General features: G+C 39.0%; 1 protein-coding gene across 3 annotated transcripts; it reads left to right on the top strand.

The window, feature by feature from the left end:
• The first annotated feature begins 1,793 nt into the window (after nt 1–1,793).
• Nucleotides 1,794–20,135, top strand: vamp4 (vesicle-associated membrane protein 4). Of its 3 annotated transcripts, none has more exons than XM_036581558.1 (9): nt 1,794–1,956; nt 4,534–4,679; nt 6,523–6,624; nt 10,123–10,169; nt 10,427–10,474; nt 12,724–12,824; nt 16,252–16,331; nt 17,842–17,893; nt 19,808–20,135. In XM_036581558.1, the coding sequence occupies exons 2-9, from the start codon at nt 4,677–4,679 to the stop codon at nt 19,831–19,833; spliced, it is 459 nt and encodes a 152-aa protein (XP_036437451.1). In that variant the 5' UTR covers nt 1,794–1,956; nt 4,534–4,676; the 3' UTR covers nt 19,834–20,135. The 3 variants fall into 3 exon arrangements, with proteins under 3 accessions (XP_036437451.1, XP_036437450.1, XP_036437452.1); XM_036581557.1 differs by having other exon boundaries at nt 10,424–10,474; XM_036581559.1 differs by lacking the exon at nt 4,534–4,679 and having other exon boundaries at nt 10,424–10,474.
• The last annotated feature ends 608 nt before the right edge of the window (nt 20,136–20,743 follow it).

Here is a 20,743-nt window from a genome sequence, read left to right as displayed (position 1 = left end):
GACAGCTCTGAAGAAGTCATGTGATAGAACTGAACAGTTCCACAGCTTTGTCAAGTGCTTTTTGGAGGACACACAATCTCATCTTTTCAGTCGGCCAGCTACTTCTCGCTCCCAGGAGAAACTTTCTGCTTTAACAATCATCCTCTGCTTTGGCAGGCGGAAAATATTCCAGGCTCGCTCGTTAAATCATTTCTCCAAAGAGCTGCAGCATCATTTTTTGTTGTTTATTTGTTTCTGTGTTTGATCATCAGGTTTCATGTGTTTAAATCTCTTTAAGGCTTTTTTTTAATCACTGGGGAGCGCTGACCCAGCCAACTTCTGCTCACACAAGCCCTGACATTCATCACAAATATGTAGTTCAAGGTAAGATGGTTGACTTTTGCCCTCCTGAAGTCTGGGGAGGTGTATCGTGATGAAACCAGGATTTCATTCAGAAGGCTGCCTTTAATTATTTTACCAGATTAATTTCATAAATGTATAGTGTAATATTTCAGATTATAATCAGTGTCTATAGTATTTCAGGTCTCTGAAATATGTCAAATATGACACCGTTTACCAGCATTTCTCAAAAATTTGGACCTATTACAGTATAATAGGTCTAGTAATGATAACTTACAAGTTATTATAATTAGACCTATTATAGTGTAATTGCACATCAAAGTAGTGTGTTGAGATTCAATCAATGCTTCGATCTATAGAGATGAGATATAGGGAGTATTTTAGCATCTGTCTGGATGCTATGCATGCTTCCTATTTTTGTCATTTTATTATCAGCTGCAGATGTTTTTTATTCCTAATACAACAAAAATGTGATTTTTACAGCTTCCCACAAAGTGTTTGATAGTCTGCCTATTAAGCTGGATAATACCATTAGTGAAATATTAGAAACATTTAGCATAATTTTAGAAACATTTATTAGTATCCGCAACAAAATCTATTGTACATTACTGACATTTTTTCATCTTAAAATCATTGCCAGTCCGGCCTTAATTCACACTGCATGATTCTGAGAAGTGAACTCATGCTTTCAGTTTCCCACTTTTAGATTTTTGTTATGTATTCCTTGTAACTTAAAAAAACAAAAAAAACTAAATAACCTGGTCATTGTAAAAGTTTGAGTTCACTAAACTTCAAATATTAAAACACAAATTATTCTAGTGTTAACATAATAAGTTGACCTGGTTACTTTTCCTAATTTAAAAAGTTGCACCATTTTTAAAATCGTTATTCACTGGCTGACCCAAAAAGAGTATAAACAAACTAACCACACAGAAGCAAGAGAACTAACCTGAACACAGAAGAGTGAACGTTACTCCAGTACTGGCAGAACTTCATTGGGTTTTTTTCAATACAGAATACAATTCAAGGTCCTTTTGTTTGTTTTTAAAGCCATTAATGGACTAGCACCTTGCTATACCTCGGACTGCCTAACTGAATACGCTCCTCACTGATGTCCCAGTGCTTTTTTATGACGATTATGCAAAATTTATGTGTGCAACGGGATCCCTGTGTCAGCAAAGGGTTCACCTTGAGAGTAGCTGAATTCATGAACTAGAATATCCTTATTTATTTATTTATTTTTATTTTTTTTTTGTATGGGGATATCTGGGTACTTTTGGACAGAACGCACCTCACTGTTCCTGGTAGAACATTAGCAACTTGCTATCTATTTGAACACAAGTGGCAAAGTGACACAGTCGGAACAGAAGTAGGTAACCCTGGTAGTGTGAACCCCTTTGCGCAAACTGGACCGCAGCCCAGCTGTTTGGACTTCCTGGTCATCTGAGGTGGAGCGGAAGAGCTGAAAATCACTGCAACACACACATCCCTGCCGAGGCTCGCCGTTTCCACTGAGACGCACACAACCTTCAGGATTTCACACATCATCAGTCCTCTGAGTTGTAGCTGCGCTTTAAACAGAGGAACACTCTACACCACAGGAACAGGACAACACAGGTAACTTAGATACGGACCCCGCGGCGGCTCTGACGGTCTTCACGTATTCACACTCAGGCCTGTTCACTGTCTGTGCTTAATACAGGGTAGTAGCTGCGCAGCTGTGCTCGTCTGTTTCCTTGACTTGTCTCCTCTCTTTTCTGCCTGTTTTATTTCTCATGGCATCTTTTACTGTTCAGCATGACGTTTCAGCGAGTAAGACAGTAAGCTGGAGAGTTAGCGAGCTAAATAATGTGTAATAGCCAGTCATAACTTAGTCAGAGCCAGTCCCTGTTTGACAGGTAGCTAGGTAGCTAACCTAGTTAGCCAGCCAGCTAGCAGCAGCAATTAGCTAGGCGTCTATTATAATAGGACCACCAGCCTCTGTGCTTCGACAAAACAGCTGTTTTTGGGTGCTGTGGATGCTGCTAACATTTCCTCTCTAAATCTGAAGTGTCACTGTCTAATCTTGCTTTATCATGTCAACTGTAATCGGCGTTGTTGATCAAGTTTAGCATAGCTAACTAGCTAACATTAGCACCTACACTGGTCTCTGTCTCTGAGCTCACTGACAAAGCTAAGCTAGCTAGGTTAGCTAACTGAATTCACCGGGCATGTTATTCTCTGACAGATGTCTTGCTCAGGAAAACCGTTAAAAAGCAGGTTATCTAGCAGATAGAATCGCCTAGCTAGCTTAACTTGACTAGCATTAGCTAACCAGTTCAGGCATGAGACATACTGACCGATTAGATTAACGTTAGGTGTTCTAGAAATTGAAATGGGTCATGCTGTCACACATTTTCATCTGTCAGCTCTGGTGAGGATGCTTCTGGCTCTGACTGGTGAATGCAAATGCATTTGTCAGGGAATCATACATTGGCTTCATACTCTTTTGTTTATTCCCTGTCTGACAAAACCTTTATAGCCCTGATTTAAACATTATTGTTTTACATAGATAGATAGATAGATAGATAGATAGATACTATATTGATCCCGAAGGAAATTTAGCAGCCAGTAGCAGTCACACAACACAGGACAGTAATAGTAATAAGGGTGTAAACAATATAACAGAAAGAATAAATATAAAAAATTCTATCTACAGGTATATATACAAATAGAAATATACAAAAATCTGGAATAATATCTGTAACCTGAGATGAAAGACACAGTGCAATAATGACTGTACAAGGAGGCGGAGGTAATGGCATATAATGACAATACTGAATAAATATGTGCAGATATTGGTACCAAAATAAAGTGTCTAGTGTGGAGTGTCCAGATGTGCAAGATGCGCAATAAGGTGTGCAGAAAGTGCAATATGTGCAGTAAGGTGTCCATATGTGCAGATGGATAAAAAGAAACATAGGATTTAGCATGAGATATAGAGCTATGATTTGTGATTTAACATGAGATTCAGATTCAGTCCTCATCTCTCCTCTTCCCTCTTCTCTTCTGGCCTCCTGGGAAGAGTTGAAGAGCCTGATGGCTCTGGGGACAAAGGATTTCCTTAATCTGTCGGTTGAGCAGCTCTGTGACAGCAGCCTGCCACTAAACATGCTCCTCCTGTCCATAATGATGGTGTGCAGTGGGTGGCCATCATCCTCCATAATGGAGAGCAGTTTGTGTAATGTCCTTCTCTCAGCCACCTTGACCACAGAGTCCAGTTCCACACCGACCACTGACCCCGCTCACCTGACCAGCTTGTCCAGTCGCATCTCGTCTCTCTTTTTCATGCTTCCGCCCCAGCACAGTTTGTTGTGCAGTCACTGATTTACCACAGTATTAGTTTTGATTTGTGAGATGCCCGTGTGGGCATCTCACAAATCAGAAAAAAACAATCAAAACTGTAGCGAAATTTTAAAGTGGTATCATTGATACTCCTCTCAGTCTCCTCCAACATCATCTTTCATTTGGTGTCTTCAAAACATGAAAAATTATAATAGTAACTAGGTTATAGTTAATGCTTAATGTCTGTCTCATATATCTTGCACTTATTTTCATTGGGTTTTGTGAAATCATGATATCTCAGTTTTGGAGGATTAAGTGCTCAGTTGCACTGGATTTTAGCAAGAATCAAATCCTGTCAAACCTGAAGATATGTGTATTGTAACAGCAGTAGTGATCGCACATTTTAGCATATCCTGTGCAAATGCAGTGCGTTCAGTGTTTATCCTTTTGTGGCACTGACTAAACAGGGCACTGGGGTTAGCAGGGTTCGGTCTCTCTAGAAGATTCTCCATCATCTCACTGTCCATCCTGCATTTTCTCTCACCAATTGATTCCCCATCCATGTGACCATTTCATGTTTTGTTCATCAGTTTCCATGCTGTTTTATGTCAATGATATTGATATTCTTTCCACGTTGAGCTCTGATAACGACTCTTTCGGTAGTTTTGGCAGCTGCAGTGAATGTTAAATATGTTTATGGTCATTGTGGATTATTGCCTGCTGCTGTCTCTTTTTACAGTTGCTACAATTGCTTCTGCCTTTGTTGCTTTCTTTTCCTCTCTCATGCATCTTTTATCTTTAACCCAACTCTGTCTCTCTTTCCTTTTTTCTTGCTCTCTTTCCCCTCTTCCTGCCTGCTTTTCCCGCTAGACCCTGCTTATCCCCACCCTCTCTCTTTCTTTCCTCTTCTCCTGATTTCTGGATCGTGGTTGTGGCCCGCGGAGAGCCTGTTTTCCAACCGCTTTTCCAGCACAGCAAGCAGAAATCAGTCTCTGAGAGAGGATCGTGACTCAATGGTATCATACCACTCTACTGAATTTGGGTTGAGGGCGTGAGGGTGGGGGGTCAGAGTAACATTGTCTTATTGTGAGATAAAAGATTGAGGATGAAAAAGTGTGAATAACATCTACAGGGCTTGAAATAGTTGCACATCTGATGGAAATTTTACATCACCAGTAGAAACATTTGTTATTATTACATGTGATTTTGTCAGAGCAAGAAATTAATGATTGGTGTAATACAGCAGATTTGGAAGGTCAAATATAGTACTGTAGACCTTCAAGTACTGGTAGCCTTTCTGACAACCCTCAAATACTTAATTAACAGGCTTCTAGTGGTGCTCTGTTGGCAAGGGGTGCTGCACCATTTGAGGTGGAACAGGAAATTTAGCTAGCTAGCTACCGAAACATCAGCATACTCGTGATTTTTCATGCTTTTTCAAAACTGGGGCACCCTTCCCCTAAGTGTGAATGCGCAAAACAGAGAGCTAAGGGTTAAGTGGTAGGGGCAAGGGATGAAATGGGACTGGGCCTTTTGAATAAGACTGTCAAAGTCTTGGGGCCTTATTTTTAAAACATACTTAAGATTCATTCTTAATTTGTTCTTAAGCATTTGTGTATGATTTATTTATAAAAAATAAAATACAGTGTCCATAAATCACTCACTGTAATACTGTAGCACACTCGCACTCACACTGTCAAATGTTTGTGCACTAGGTTTAAAACGTACACATGTTCTTGTCATTTAAACCTGTATTTTCACATACAGTCATTTTAAAGTCAGATTTGTACAAGCAAATGTTTTACAAAAGAGGCCCCTGTTTCTTTGACATGGGTCTGTAAAAGCAGTCCAGTGACTATGAGAAATATTTATTACAGGCTCTGTATGGCGGTTAAAGCTGCAAGATCTTAGGTCCTTACATGAAAGACTCCTGGGACAGCAAAAGCCTTTCGAGAGAGGCTCTAAAATGACGCTACTCAGTAAACTGATATCTGTGCAGAATGCCTTTCACATTGGTTCTTAAATTGCCATTGCCAAGTGGGTTAACTACTGTGTTTGATGGGCTTCACCTGTAAAGCAATGCGTGTAGCTTTAGCACCTGTAGCTAAGCTGTCAAATAAATGCCTAGTAGTTAACCCAAGGCAGCATGAAGACATTTCCAGAACTAGCACTTCTCTTCAGAGCTGTATTTTAAAGGCCTTTGTAGGCCTGCCACAATAACTACATAATTGCCTGATTGCCATTGTTTGAGCCAGTTGCAATGATTTAAGCTGACTGCGATTGTTTTCTGCAGTCGTTAATAAGAGTTCACAGTCTTACTTCACAACAAGCACAATGTGAATTGAGTTCATTGGGTTGAAGCACAGAAATGTAAGTTAAAGATAATTACGTTTATTGATGTTATGGATCTTACAAAAACAGCAAAAGTTCTGACTTCTAGCTTTACACCAAGTAGTGTTTGTTTATTTATTAGTTAGGTAGTTTTTTGCACATATTTTCCTAATCTTGAAAAATACACGGTTGGCTTGACTCTATATATGATTCTGTGTAACTGTACATTTTCCTTTACTGTATACATGGACAGTATATCGTTTTGTTAGGACAGTATTATTAGCTATGAAGCAGGCTAAAAAGATTTTGACCACTTTAGGCCCTTACTTCAATTGTTGCATAAATTGAACAAAAAAAAATTATTAAATGCAGTTATTACAGTTAATCGTCAGCTAAAACTTCATGATCTTGACAGACCTAATCATGTGCTAATTTGAAGCTTTGTGGTACATATTTGAGGATTGCAAATCTATGCTGTTGCGCATGTTGTGTGCAGTCTGTCAATGTTTTTCTCCTGTGCTCCTGCAGAGGGAGCCAGAGAGGGAGGAGCAGCCCGACACCAGCATGCCTCCCAAATTCAAAAGGCACTTAAATGATGATGAGGTCACCGGCTCTATACGCAGCGAGAGGGTAAGAGATGCCACACTGTATGATGTATGATACTAAGACGAGTAGGAGCGTGTAGAGCTCTAAAAGCTATAAATCTTTTCGCATTATGAGTGAAAAAAGGCAATACAAGTACGAAATTAAGTTAGAGTTAGAATTTCTGAAATTAGAAATTTTAGGATTGATTGTAGTCTTAGAATCGGTTATAATAATATTCAATAGTACTCAAAGTATACATTCATTTTTGTTTAACGTTTTCAGACATATTTTAAATGTAAATATACCTTCACTCTAATTTGCACATCTGATGTGCAGTATGACTGAGCTTTCTCCGTGTAATGAGGGAGGATAGCTTTTAGTTTATGGAACCAAACAAACGTATGTGTGCACCAAATGTAAGAGGACACTCCTGCAGTTGAATGGTATGTTGTATGAAAAACACCAGCCATTTATAGTGGCAGCCGATGGAACCGTCTGTATAGGTAAATCTTTCATAGGAAAGGCTGTAAAAATGTCTGGATTACTTTTTTAGAGTGTTTTTTTAAAAGGAATGCTGCCACTTTGCCACTTACAGAGAGAAGTGTCCAGAAACGGCATCATTTCTAAATGGAAAGTGCTTGAACAGCTTTACATGGCAGAGACACTTGATCTCTCGTAAATAAAATGAACAAAATTTCCGTATCATTGACTTTGTGAAATACACAACATTAGTGACGTTAAACTTGTACAACAACAGTTGTTTGCAGGAAATTATACATTACATAAGGCATTTTATTGCTAAAAGTCAATAAAAAGTTGTTATGATAAGATGAAAGCAACACTTTTAAAAGTGTTTTCATCTCATCATTTGCAGTTTGTGCAAGAAGTGGATGAAAAGGTCGCTCCTGAATTGATGTTAAATGTCTAATCACACTAAATGCACAGTTGTAAATGATCAGATTGAGTAAACAGCTTTAAATGTCTGATCAGACTGAATAAACAAAATGTCTGTATATCGTTGAAGCTTCTCATCAGGGTTGCCTGGCACTCTGCTTCCTGTCTGCGATGTGGGAGGACAAACAACATTAGACAGATTAATGGCTCTCATCACGCTCATTAACTCGGCCCTGCGTTTCCCTGTGATAGTTCCAGAAGGGGAAGCACAGAGCCTGTGTTACGTAACACACACGGACACTCACTTCTGTCCTCCTCCCACCAGTGCACCAGTAATGACTACCAGCCCAGTCTTGGGTCCTGATTGTTTTGCTCTTTCTCCCCTGTGTCTCTTTTTGGATCTGTCACCTTCTCCATGCATGTTTGTCCTTGAATTACCCACCCTTTACTTTTGTCCTAGTTGAGTGAGAATTGTCTCTCTTTTCTTTCAGATTTTCTCTTTTTCTTTCTGTATCACATGCTAATTCTTCCTGAATGAGTTCATTGAAAATCTAATTTACGGTTTTCACTAAAAGCTTGTATCCCACCAGTTAGGATCATATAAACCTCATACTGTCACCCATTTGAAACAAAGTTTGTCAAATTGTAAAGTAATTTCAATTGAACTTGGTTATGTAGTTTCTGGACCTATTACTGTTAACACTAAGAATAGACAAAACTTGTTGCGTAGTTCAGAACTTGTAACTCAGTAGTCGTAGCAGCCATTCTGAAGTCTGAATTTTGTACTTTTGTTCGTTTTCAGTTTCCAGGATGCTGATTAGTGGTTGTTTGTGCCCATTACCTATTGGCTATGTTAACCTCATAGCGTCAGAACAAAAACTAAAGAAGCAATGTTGACTGGCTGCCAACTCATTTGACATGGTGGTTCTGCTTTAATGGCAACAAAATGTTTGGTTCAACAGTTGTTCTTCTGGAAGTGATCGTCTCTAGTTTGGTAATACAGACGTCAACAGATTAACTGAGATCTCTTTTGTCTTCAGTTTGAGAAATGAGTAACAGTTCGTTCGTTCTTTCCATCAAACTCTTGGGAATCTGGGCAAATTTTTAGATTACAAATATGCTACGGTACATTGTAAAGTTTTTCAGCAATATCCTGGGCATAGTAACTGTTGCTAGGCTATGAAGGACAAACTAGGTGAACCAATTTACTACAGTGCCACAGTGTTACAACAGTGTTACTTTATTTTCAGGGATCCCCCAGAATTTTGATTTTGAGACATTTAGGGGGTCCTAGAGGTTAATTGGGAATCCTCGACCCCCTAGGACCCCCTGTATTTTGTAGCTTGGTTGTATATGATATCACGTAGTATTTTTGAAATGGGTTCTGAATAGCACCAAAAAGGGTTCTACTATTGCTACAATGTCAAGATTGTAGCAACAGAAGAACACTGTTTGGTGATATATAGAGCTCTTTTCAAAAAAGAGGCAATATTAATGGTCCAAATTTTCTTGGAATAAAATTTTGTTACATTAACTTAAGACTGCTTTTTTCCCCTCTCCTGTAAATAAACAGTGTTGGAGATAAAAGGCTTTGTTCTGACTGTGATAATATAGTGTGTGTATGTGACTTAAGAAAAATAACTTAAATATTGCAGGTTGGAAGGAAGCAATCCAAGAAAAATCGACTTATTTTTTTTCTTCAAAAAGAATATTAAGAAAAGCCCTGATGCAACGGGGCTGCGTAAGAGCTCATTCTCTGTATCTGTCAGTACTCATTAGTCTGATGCTTGTAAACTAATGTGAACATCTTCATTTGCCACCACTTTTCTCAGATGACATCTCATGGAAAAGCTTTGCTTATGCAGAAACCATAATAGGATTCTGTTGTCATCACTGTATTTGAGCGAGAAGTAACTGCAGTTCGTCATATCCAAAGAAAAATTTTCTCAGGTTTACCTCACAGAAATCCAAACAGCTTTGAAGACTAACTAACCTTTGGATAGTATAACCCTCAGGTGGTAGTTGCATAATCAGTGTTGATTTTTACACCATTCCACAATGGGAAGAATTTTTATGTTAAAACCTGTTTCCCTGGGAAATGCACCAGACTCACCACAGGATTTGGTGTCTGGGTGCACTTTGAGTTATGTAAGATCATCAGGATGTTGAGACACCCCAAACAGCCCTTAATCATATGTACTAATCAATCCCCTACAACATGTACTTAATCACAGTAGCACAAGTAAAACACTGTAAAAAGATAATGTTCGTCAAATGTGAACCAGATGTTTTCCTCCATTGATGTTACTGAAAGAAAAGTGGAGTTTCTAAATCTCTGTGGGCTACAAACAGATACTCATGAAACAAATAGCCCATACAAACAGCGTCTGCACGTGAGTTTCACAACAGCAGCCCGAGTCTCTCATGTTCTCTTGCACGTGCTACCCATGTTGTTGTAGACCGAGTCTGCATTTGAAGGTGTTAGCGACAGCAGAAAGCTATTAACCTTTGTGGAGGTATTTAATGAGGCTGTGAGAGTTGGCTCACTCTTACTTCCAACACCTGGACTCCTGTCAGGCAGAGAAGGAGATCAAAAAGCACTCTGAACTAGTTTAGATTGGTCTGACCCCTGACCTTCTCTTTGCACAGAGGAACCTGCTGGAGGAAGACTCTGATGAAGAAGAAGACTTTTTCCTGTGAGTTTTTCAATATTTTTATCAAATAGAGGTTAAATATCATACTTAAACTCTTTCAAATAAAATTGTGTTAAGTTGTATGACGGTACACCTTATTAATATGCCAGGTTATTAAAAAAACATGCTTTTTAAAGAATAATCTTTGATATTATGTTGCCTACTGTTAACAAAATATATAACTTTGTGAAAGAATTGTTTTTTATGTTTTGTGGTTTTTGTAAAAACTAAGTGCTAATAAGGATTCTTTTTAACAGAAGAGGACCAACTGGACCCAGATTTGGCCCCCAGAATGACAAAATTAGACAGTAAGTATTTTTCTTTTTTTTTTTCTTTTGGACGTTACACATGATTTTTCTTTTCACTCAAAAAATACGGATCCACGGTATTGATTCCATAGTGGATTAAAGGTTTTATCTGTATAGGGCCAATGTGGTTGCAGGTTTTCATTCCAATCATGCTGAAGCACACATGGTCAATTGACCATTTACAGAATTCCCAGAGTCCCACCTCACTTAGTTTTTGCTGTCAAACATTTGGCTACCTGGCATCTGTAACACCTGTGCTTACAGACCGGAAAGCTCAGTAACAGAAAGGAAAATTTTACATTTTCATAATCAAAAATAAACTGGCTTTATATATTCAGGGCAGACATACGTACTGGAAAACAGGCAAAATATGAATGCTGGCAAATTTAGAGGGAAAAGGATTCTCATTTACATATGTTTGCATTTGATCAAACGAGACATTACAAGACATTCTGAGCTTAGAAAGCTGCCTTTTTTAGATGAGCTAAATCTAACACTGGAATTAGTCCAAGCAACAGAGATGCTGAGGAGGACACACCATTTTGTGCACAATGTCTTTTAGCAAACTTTAATGAAATAGTAGAAATGATGGGTACAAGTGTATTAATATTTATCTTTACACAATGTTTTTAAATGCAGATGCAGGAACTGTACAGTCCTGTTTAATCTGACTAATTTATCAAGATAACTGTCAGCAGCTGTGTTCAGCTAAGCAGCAGAAAAGCTAACTTATTTAACTACTCTTAACATCTTTTTTACATTATTTGTTATTAAACATGGTACAAAAACTGTTTCAGCAAGACAGTAACCCAAATAAAGTTTAGCTCAGCTTAGAGCAACATGTGTTTGCCCGTTAGTGGTTTTGACACACAGATTCTCTCACAACTTTTGCAGCTTTGGGAATTAAATAAAAACAGTATCGCCAGTTGATCGGAATAGCGTGCATTTTAATTACATGTTCCTCAGCAACACATTTTCATATATCTTAGGCTAATAATGACTGATTTACTCCTGTTCTCACTGCAGGTTTGTTCTGATGAGTTTTATCGAAGGAAGGAAGTTTCATTTAGAGACCATTCTGATTGACTGAGAATGCTGCCAGTTGATTAAACAAGTAGAATTAAGTGTTCTGTTTATTTGCTATGAAAACCTGCGTCCACACCAGCCCTCTGTGGAGAAGATTAGACACAAGTGTGTGGAATATGCATCCCTGCAGTAAATAGTGGATTCTTCCTAGTTCATTGGAAGTGTTTTTGACCCTCTCCACACTCACATCTCCATCCTGATGACATTATGTAATACACTGCCTTCCAGTGATGGAGACACATTGTGGACAGACCTACAGAGCAGAAACTACATGTGAGCATTCACACACTGACTGTGAGACAGAAGGAAGTTATCATTTAGGATGCAGCAAAATATTTACAAATGAATAATACAAAACATCTGGGGGTGGGGGGGGGTCCTGCCCTGACCGGAGAAGTTTACGTTTGTGCATGCAGCTTACACTTTATTTTGGGTTTGGACTGTGCTGACAAGTTCCAGTAATCCTCCCCATGGACTTGTAGCAGTGATTTGGTTCAGCCCGTGCAGCCGCGCCACAAGCTGTTTTTATGTAACCCAGTGTGAGGCTTTCGTTCCATCTGCTCAGAACTTACACACTGAGGAAAACATTTAATGTTATTGAGAACTTACGGTGGCCCAAAGTTGGAGTCCACCTTTTTTTTATAGATGTGTTCCACAATTGCCCTCCACTCGTGGCCTGTTTTGGTTTTCCTAGGGTTGTTTTGCCAGGCTAATGGAGCGGGTAGTACATTGGTGCCCCTGCTGGGTGTGAGAAAGGTAGAAGGTGTTGGACACATGTGTTGGGCATACTCAGTGACCACCGGACTGAGACTTCTGTGCAGATGTAACAGACATAATGTTGGCAGTAGTTCATTCACAGGTTAGTCTAGACTTCTGCCAGAACCACAGGAGCTTTCACACCCCACAGGTGTGTCGGTGTTCTTGATCCGGATGTCAGCATGGATTGTTGTGCATCACGTGTAAGAGACCAAATATTATGTTATTTTGAGCACACCCTCATTTGCTGGGACCACATGGATCTCAGTGTAGTAATAATAGCAGGCAGGCCAGCTGGACTTACTGAAACCTAAGGGACTTTAATCAATTTAGAATTCAAGAGCTTATGATAAAAATGGTGACATTGGAAAACACTTGTGTTGACCACATTCATTTCTTTCTGTCAGGGTGCAGTCTCAGGTTGATGAGGTCATTGATGTGATGCAGGAAAACATCTCCAAGGTGATTGAGCGTGGAGAGCGTCTGGATGACCTGCAGGACAAATCCGGTGAGGAATGCAAGCCCCCACCACAGAATACGCAAACATTACACAGTGCAGAGATTCAAACTTGCAATCAGCATCAGTTGAATGGTATGAGAGATCAATCCTGAATTGACAGGTCCTGTAACGATCACTTGGCATGATCCTTTATCTCGGTCAAATTTTAAACAACACATTATAAGGAAGGTTACCATGCTTTGTAAGTTTCTTTTGGTTAAAGGAGGGGTGTCAAACTCAACCACTAAAGGGGCCATCTCAACAAATCTGTGGCCCAGAGAAAAAAATGTTTTTATTTCATTTTTAATTAATGAGGTGCTACAACCCGAACTGGCCATTGTTTATTCAATATATGCAAAAACTTCAGCAGTAATATACAGGCACTTGTAGACCTTAAATGATTACGTGAATACTTCAACAAGTATTCAAAATTTAAATGTCCCCAGGAGCTCAGTGTTTTAAATCTACATATTTGCTTGAACTAGACACCTGCCATCCTTTCAAGTTCATTAAGACTTGGGCTCAATTTCTAAGCTAGTGTTAGGTGTTTATATTGTTTGAACTGCAGCTGAACTGCAGCTAGTGTGTTTGGTCATATGACTGGTGTGGAATTGCATAAAATTGTGTAGAACTGAGGTGTATCCGCTATCCTATATGCTGTTGTTGGAGTAGGAGAGTTATGTTGCAGTGCATGCTGGGGACTGTAGTACAGCGCATAGTAAAATGGGCTAATAATAATAGAAAATTAAAATACTTTTGTGAGCAGGTTAGGATTGTGTGGCGGGCCTGATCTGGCTCGCAGGCCTTGTGTTTGACACATGGGGGTTAAAGCAATAGTTAGGCATATTAAATGAACACAAATTTTCCCTCTTGATCCAAATTTAGCTAAATTTTATCAGCCAAGACATGTTTGATGTTTAACGTTGGTCTCTTTTTCTTGAAGCCTTGAAGATTTTTTTCCAGCAGTGTTACACTGAGGTTATTTAACAGCTTGGTGTGATTTGATGCAGCAAGTGTGAAATAATTTAGGCATGTAGTTTGTTCAGATTGGTAAAGTATATGCATCTATTATTGCAAGACTGCAGTAGCAGGCATCAAACCTGTCTTGGCTGATCAGCTACATTTGGTGTATAAATTAATTGTTCAGTTGAACTTTAAATTGGGGTAATTTACCTGTAACAACACCTTTTAGTTTGACATCACTGCTTATTTCTTATTTAATTTCAACTGGACTTCTTCTTGTGGGTGTCCTGTCACTGATAGATCCTGTTTGGGAATGGCCATAGCAGTGTGAGCAGGATAGGTTTTGGTCAGTTTCTTCACTGCTCAGTTTGCTGCTTCAGGGCCAGAAACAATAACCTTCTGTGTGTAAAAGGTTGTTCTCTTTCAGTGTCTTCTTGAAAGCAGTGCAGGAGTTTCCAAACAATGGTATAGGTCAGTATTCAGGTAATTGAACCTGCTCTCAGATCAGTATCTCGGATACGTGAGACAGCTGTATGTTTCTCTTGGTGTGAATCGAGTAGGAGTCTCGTAATAGTTCCCTTGGTTTATAGTTCAGTAGAAGTTTATGAGCTTTGTCAGGTGCCCCAGTCAAAGGAGCCGTTGTATTGGAGGAAACAGGAGCCAAAGCGTTAAGGAGGGTTGAGTATCTGAGCAGATCTTGTTGTAAAGGGCTGTTTTGAAGGAGTAGTGAGGTGCTGCATTTTCTGTCTCACTCTCTCTGCAAGTTCTCAGCATCGTACCGAGTCGTGTTCAATGGTTGTGTAACTAGGTTCTCCATTCATGGTAAAAATGTCACACAATAAAGACATTGTGCAACATCTGGAATAGTCACTGGTGAGGTGCAATGTTTGCCACATGTCAACAGTGCTTGTTCAGGGTTGAATGTATGCTACAGGCTACTTTTGAGTGTAAAGGCATAGCAATTCACAAATTTCATGATTCTTTATGATACAGTGGTGTTTCAGTTCATTTTTTGATAAAAATAAGGAGTACCTTAAAACGATGAGCCATAATACGAGTCAGTGCAATACGATACATTATATTGCACCAAATGAAAATTCAAGGCCGAACTGAAATTCAGGAAACACTGGGTTGAAAAAACTGTGCATAAAAATGCTTTACATAAAACAAACTTACTTAAATGAGAGAACAGCTGGTCATCCAAGGCAGTGAATTCCATTAAACGTTTTGTTGTAGCTCTTGATACTGTGTGTAAACAGAGATTATAAATCACTTGTCTAATGTCCCTCATGGAAATCTCAACATAGTTCCACACAGCTGACATTTTTACTGTTTATCTGCTGCTGTGACTGTTTGAATGTGTTTGCACTGACCGGCTCAGAACAGTGAAGGAAACAAACAGCATTTTTAATTTTGACACTTTGTTGTTTACATATTTCATCTTTGTTTTTTTCCCAGTCAAACATTTTAGTGAACAAATTTTCTGTACATCTCTAGTACTTAATACGTTGTATTGTTACATTTCAAGTAAGTACTTGCGTGTATGTGTAGTTTCAAGCTGTAGGAATAGGTTTAATATGGACATTATTATTTTAGACTTGCATCACCTTCAAAAGAACAAATGTAGCAATTAGCCAATGTGTCCGCAGCTGTTTACCAGAAACCTTTTGGAATTGTCTGGATTTGTGCCACACTTTCTAACAACATCTCTTGTAATCAGTGGTATACAAATAAAATGACAGTTTATCCCTTTTTCTCATGCCCTCTGTCTGCACCATGTTGTTCAGCTCCACCTTATTTATGGACCATTTGATTTGATGTTTGCTTGTAATTAAAGTGTATCTTCATTATTCCAATTGGCCCTGGTTCCCTGAGCTAACAAGGGTTGATGAGAGTTCCAGACAGAGAGACAAAGCCAAGCCTGCAGGCTGGAGGTCTCTGCCATCCCAGCAGGCCCAGTGAATGTCAACAAGCCTCTCGTGGAGACAAACAGAGCCTGTAATAGAGTGATCTCAGAAGGGCTCTTACATAACCACCACGCAGAGGGGCATGAAGGAAAAAGAGCCCGCTCCCTCCATTCTTTCCACATAGATCTTTAAACTGCTTGATTGATGTTCCACAGCTCACCCAGGGTGGATGGGCAGATGTTTGTGTTGACAGATGAAGATAAAGTTTGACTCTAAGAACTGGTGGTGGGGGGTATTTTCCTTTGGTCTTGCTGTAAATCTTGTTCACGTGATACTATTAGAGAATGCTTTGAACAGCTAAAATGTGATGGCCGTGACCTCATCCTGGAGGAGAATTAACCCAGCCCAGTTCAGAACCGTGTTTTTTAAAAGGCATTGGGTGCGTATTGTATAATGATGTGTTGTCATTTTCAGCATGCAAGCAGGAAAAAGAAGAAGCAAATTTGGATTAGTGAAATTCTTGATGGTTGACATGTCTTTCCTTGTTTCTGACATGTGACTTCCAGAGAGCCTATCGGACAATGCATCTGCATTCAGCAGTCGAGCCAAGCAGCTGCACAGGAGGATGTGGTGGAGAGACATGAAGGTGAGTCCTCCAGTATCCCTGCAGTACCCTGGGTTACGCACTTTGTGCACAAAAGAACAAACAAAATGATTAAAGCTCTTGCTCTATTATTTACTTAACTAATAAGAGTAACACCTGCGTCACAACTGTAATGTTTTCTCATGCCTGCTGGGGTCATTTACAGCCGACAACTGGACTAGTAAAAGTTCTTCTCAAACAATTGTACTTTAGTATATGAAGTAAATGCAAGTTTCTCTGAGAAATAAATCAAATTTCCACACTCACTAGGGATGCTCCAAAATTTTGGCCATCAAACCTTTAAGCCAGAAATGGTCAAAAATTACTCATTCAGTTTTTGGCCGAAAATTGTGGTGAAAAAAGTAAATAGGGCTACAATGAAGTAAAAAAATGATAACACTTGAAACACATTATCCCACCCAATATGTAGAATGCACCAAACAACAGAAGCAGAAAAGAAAATCCCAGCTAGCTTGCCAATGCCATCTGTAGCCTCAGCTTTTGAAATTATATAAAAAACGACATTGGAAGTGTTCTGTAGCCAGATTTTATCAATAATGAAAGTATGTTTTCTTTATTACCTTGTAGTTTTCATGAGTAGCATATTTATTCAAAACCATGAATAAAACAGCAAATTTTTAAAACAAAACTTTCTTTTGGTTTCACTTTTTGGCAAAGTGTGTCTTGAAGTTTTGATTTTGGCCAGAAATTTTCATTGCAGTGCATCACTAGAACTCGCCAGCATAACATTTAAGTGACGGTCTCCTTTCACATCGTGGTAAAAAGTCAACATGCAATTACTCAAACTAGGGCCTAAGCACAGTAGTGGGATTCTTGTACACTCCCTCTTTCTTTACCCTAGTAGTGTCTAAACCTAAGGATTTCTGTTATATTGCTATACTTAATTAGAGATACCAATCCAGCATATCAGATCAGGGTATCAGAACAGATACTGACCTTATTACATGATTAAAGTTTTGGTCAAAGCACTGGTAAAAGTAGGTTATTGTGCTCAAACTACTCAAACTCTACTACCCCACAACAAGAAACACACCACTAACAACACCACCACATGTGAATGTGTGGTTTTTGGATAGATTTGTTAAAGAGCTGATTCAGATTCATTCTTTTTTCCTACTGATATCTGATCCAGCATTTTCTGCTGATCAACTTCATACGGATACCTGGTGCCATCTCCACCTCTTAGTTGCAGTAGATGTAAATTTTAACAGTACATTGTCCATAGTCTGCTTTGTCATGCATATACCTTACACACACAGTGATACCAGGTAGTTCCACACAGTGATCTATACTCTTGAAGTGTATCTTCAAATATTGGAATACAAGGGGGAAAAATGAAATCGGTGCATCCCTGTTTAATAGTATTTAATGATGTATTGAGAAGTATGAGAAGTAGTTTTGTATGAAATAGCCCAGTCTTGTTCACCAGAACTAGTGTTAATAAGGTTTGGTCTTCTGGCGTGTATTGAATTCCACCCTTTTCTGTCCTCAGATGAAGATGATTGTGGCGTTGGTGGTCGTCATACTGCTGCTCATTATAATCAGTACGTATGATGAACCTCACATACACAGACACATATAACATTGTTATTGTCTTGTATTTAGCCCATTTTAACTGGAGATCTACTGCCCTGCAGAGTTTAATTCCTCCACACCTAACTATATAATTCAGATGTTTCTAAGAAATTGGATAAGAAGCAAGTTTCACAGAAGATTTTCAAAGGGAAAAACAATTTTGAAGGATGTTAAGAGTTCATAAGAAAGTTCTTACATGTAAATGTGTGTTCTGCAGTTCAATAAAAGCAAAAAACTAAAGTTCTCAAAAACATAGATCCTCAGCAGAGGCCTCACTTGTCAAGTCTTTTTAGTTTAAGATACGTGTGAAGTTATTGTAATTTTAAAGAAATATTTAAGAATTTTTTTCCAAGATAAGCACTTTGTAGAATTGTTCTTAAAGGAACTGACCATTTTCAGCTTACCCCAGATGTAGTCAATCAGCACTGATTGCGCTGGAGCTAAACTGGGAGCTATGTTGCTAATAAACACTAAAAGTCAAGTTACCCAAATTTTTTTCCTTAAACACATCACCAACACTTAACCTGTTCAAACCACATCCAGGTCTTCGTTAAGATTTGTGGATATAGTTTACTGCACAGTATGGCTTACTGTCTGTGCACTATAAAAATGAACTAAACTGAACTCTGTGTAGCCGTTTTAGGCAATATTTTGTTGTATAGGTCCGCTTGGCCCATTTTTACCCAGCTTCTGACTGCAAGATTTCATCCTACTTGCACAGAAAATCTTCACAGCCCACAACCTAAATGTTTTGTCCTGCTCCCCCGCTCCAGCTCTCTCAAATAGCCAGTTTCCGTCTGCATAAGTCGCAAATTGAAATGACTGCCACATATCAGACTGGCCTTTAATTGGCTTAATTGTCATATATTTGCCTTTACTTTCCACAGCTCTGTCTATCTGACTGTCTAAAGGCTCTGCTGTTTCTGTAGCCTACAAGAGTGCACTTCGTGTGTTGTTCACGTGATTGGATTTCTCTACACTAATGGTGACCTGCTCCTGGCTGCACTATGCGGGTTACCCCCCTGTTCCTGTGCATGACACTAAAAATTAGCCCCATGCTCTGAATTTGACTCCTCTGTGTGCGCACATCACAGGCATATGGATGCTTAAGGTTACGTTCAAGATTTGTTGTTTTAACATTTTTAATTTGAAAATTTAAGATTTTAGATCAACAGTTATTTATAAAAAAAAGCAGGAATTGTGAATGTAATAATATAAAATGCCTGCATGATGTGCATGCGCTCAAAGGTGAGGCGGAACTCCGAACAACACCCCTGGCTGCCTGCAGTGTTCTGCTACATGGTTTTGTTTCGTGCAAAGTTTTGTGTATTTTTATAGCTCACAGTAAGCCATACGGTGTCCTAAAGAACACTGACAAGACTGCATGACCTAAATGAAGACCTGAATGTGGTTTTAGCGGCATATATTTACCAAACAGCTCTAAAATAAAGAAGCAAATTTTGGTTGTGGCTGTTTGACTAGGGTGAGTGAAAAATTGTGTACATCAAAATAAGTTTTTGAAGAAGTTTCGTTTTCCTTAAGTCTGAAGCAAAGCCATAACTCTGCAGGTTGCTCTGTCTCCAAAAGCTGGATTGGGCAGCTATACTGTAGCTGGACATAATGTTGTTGGAACAAAACCTCATATCTCCAAAATGGTAACTTTACAGGAGAAGAAAAAAACACATTTTACTTTTAATCCAAGTCATTTTGGGCCAAATTACAATTTACATACAATGTAAAGGCAAACAGGCATTTTCAAATTATGTCAAAAACTGAAAATCAACAAAAATGGAGAAAAGAGGTTTTGTTCTAACAGCAGCGACATACACAATGACCCTTTAACACCCTGTTTTTGTTCTTTCTCTCTCTGTCTCTGTTTCTAGTCCCGATCATACTAAAGTATCGCTAGTTTCTAACGGGGAGGTTGGAGGCTTGATCTGCTCTTCCTCCCGCCTCCTCCTCCCCTTGTCATTCCTCCACACCAGAAGAGGGCACTGCAGGCCCAGTGTATCGACCCGCTACAGCTTCAGGGGGACCATCGTCACACAGGGGCAGTCAAGAATGTGTGTGTGTATGTTTGTGCGTACATCATGTGCAGCCATCCTGGAATATGACAACATATCATGCAGTCAAGGTGATGACTGAACATATCATTTGGCAAAGAGGAGGCCGATGCTGAAGTCTTCTTTTATTTATTAATTTATTTATTTACAACCAACTGTCCACATACACATACACAGTTGAACTGGACTGTAGTCTCTTCACTTAAGAACTTCACCCAGTCTTCATTTTCTATACACACTTACTACCAAGATTACCTGTTTTTAAGTTAAGAAGGTCAGATTTGTACTTTATAATCAATTTTTATTTCTTTCGGCTTAAACCATTCTGCTTATACTTACCAAAAGTATTGGAGCGCGTGCACACACACACACACACACACACACACACACACACACAAAACATATTACTAAAATATTTATATTGCTCTTTCGTCAGTGGAACAGCCCATTGGAAACCTCTAGGTTAGGAATCACCATACAGGAAATGAAGATTTCATTCTGTACTGTTGCTGTGATCTCCTCATTCAGAATAATCTCATTGGATTTTTAAACATGAAATTAGACTTAATCCAGGTTTCTTTGAAGAAGAGAAAAAAAACATGATGCTTTTAAATGTTTGCTGCTATTACCATTTTCTCTAAAAGGAAACTACTTTTTTGGTTACTTGGCAAGTGTACATACTGTTAAATGATCACAGTCAATTGTGGTGAGTTGTATCGTTTTGCTTTTAAGGGATTGGTACAGCCCTTCTTATAG

This window comes from Colossoma macropomum, unplaced genomic scaffold, assembly GCF_904425465.1.
Source record: "Colossoma macropomum unplaced genomic scaffold, Colossoma_macropomum, whole genome shotgun sequence".
Lineage (NCBI taxonomy): Eukaryota > Metazoa > Chordata > Actinopteri > Characiformes > Serrasalmidae > Colossoma > Colossoma macropomum.
Note: the sequence above shows the minus strand (reverse complement) of the source record. Positions and strands in the feature narration are given on the sequence as shown.

What these genes read in the sequence shown, in the direction of transcription:
- vamp4 (XM_036581557.1), top strand. An exon ending in GCTCTATACGCAGCGAGAGG is followed by an intron (nt 6,625 to 10,122) that starts GTAAGAGATGCC and finishes CTCTTTGCACAG; the next exon opens with AGGAACCTGCTGGAGGAAGA. An exon ending in ACTGCTGCTCATTATAATCA is followed by an intron (nt 17,894 to 19,807) that starts GTACGTATGATG and finishes CTCTGTTTCTAG; the next exon opens with TCCCGATCATACTAAAGTAT.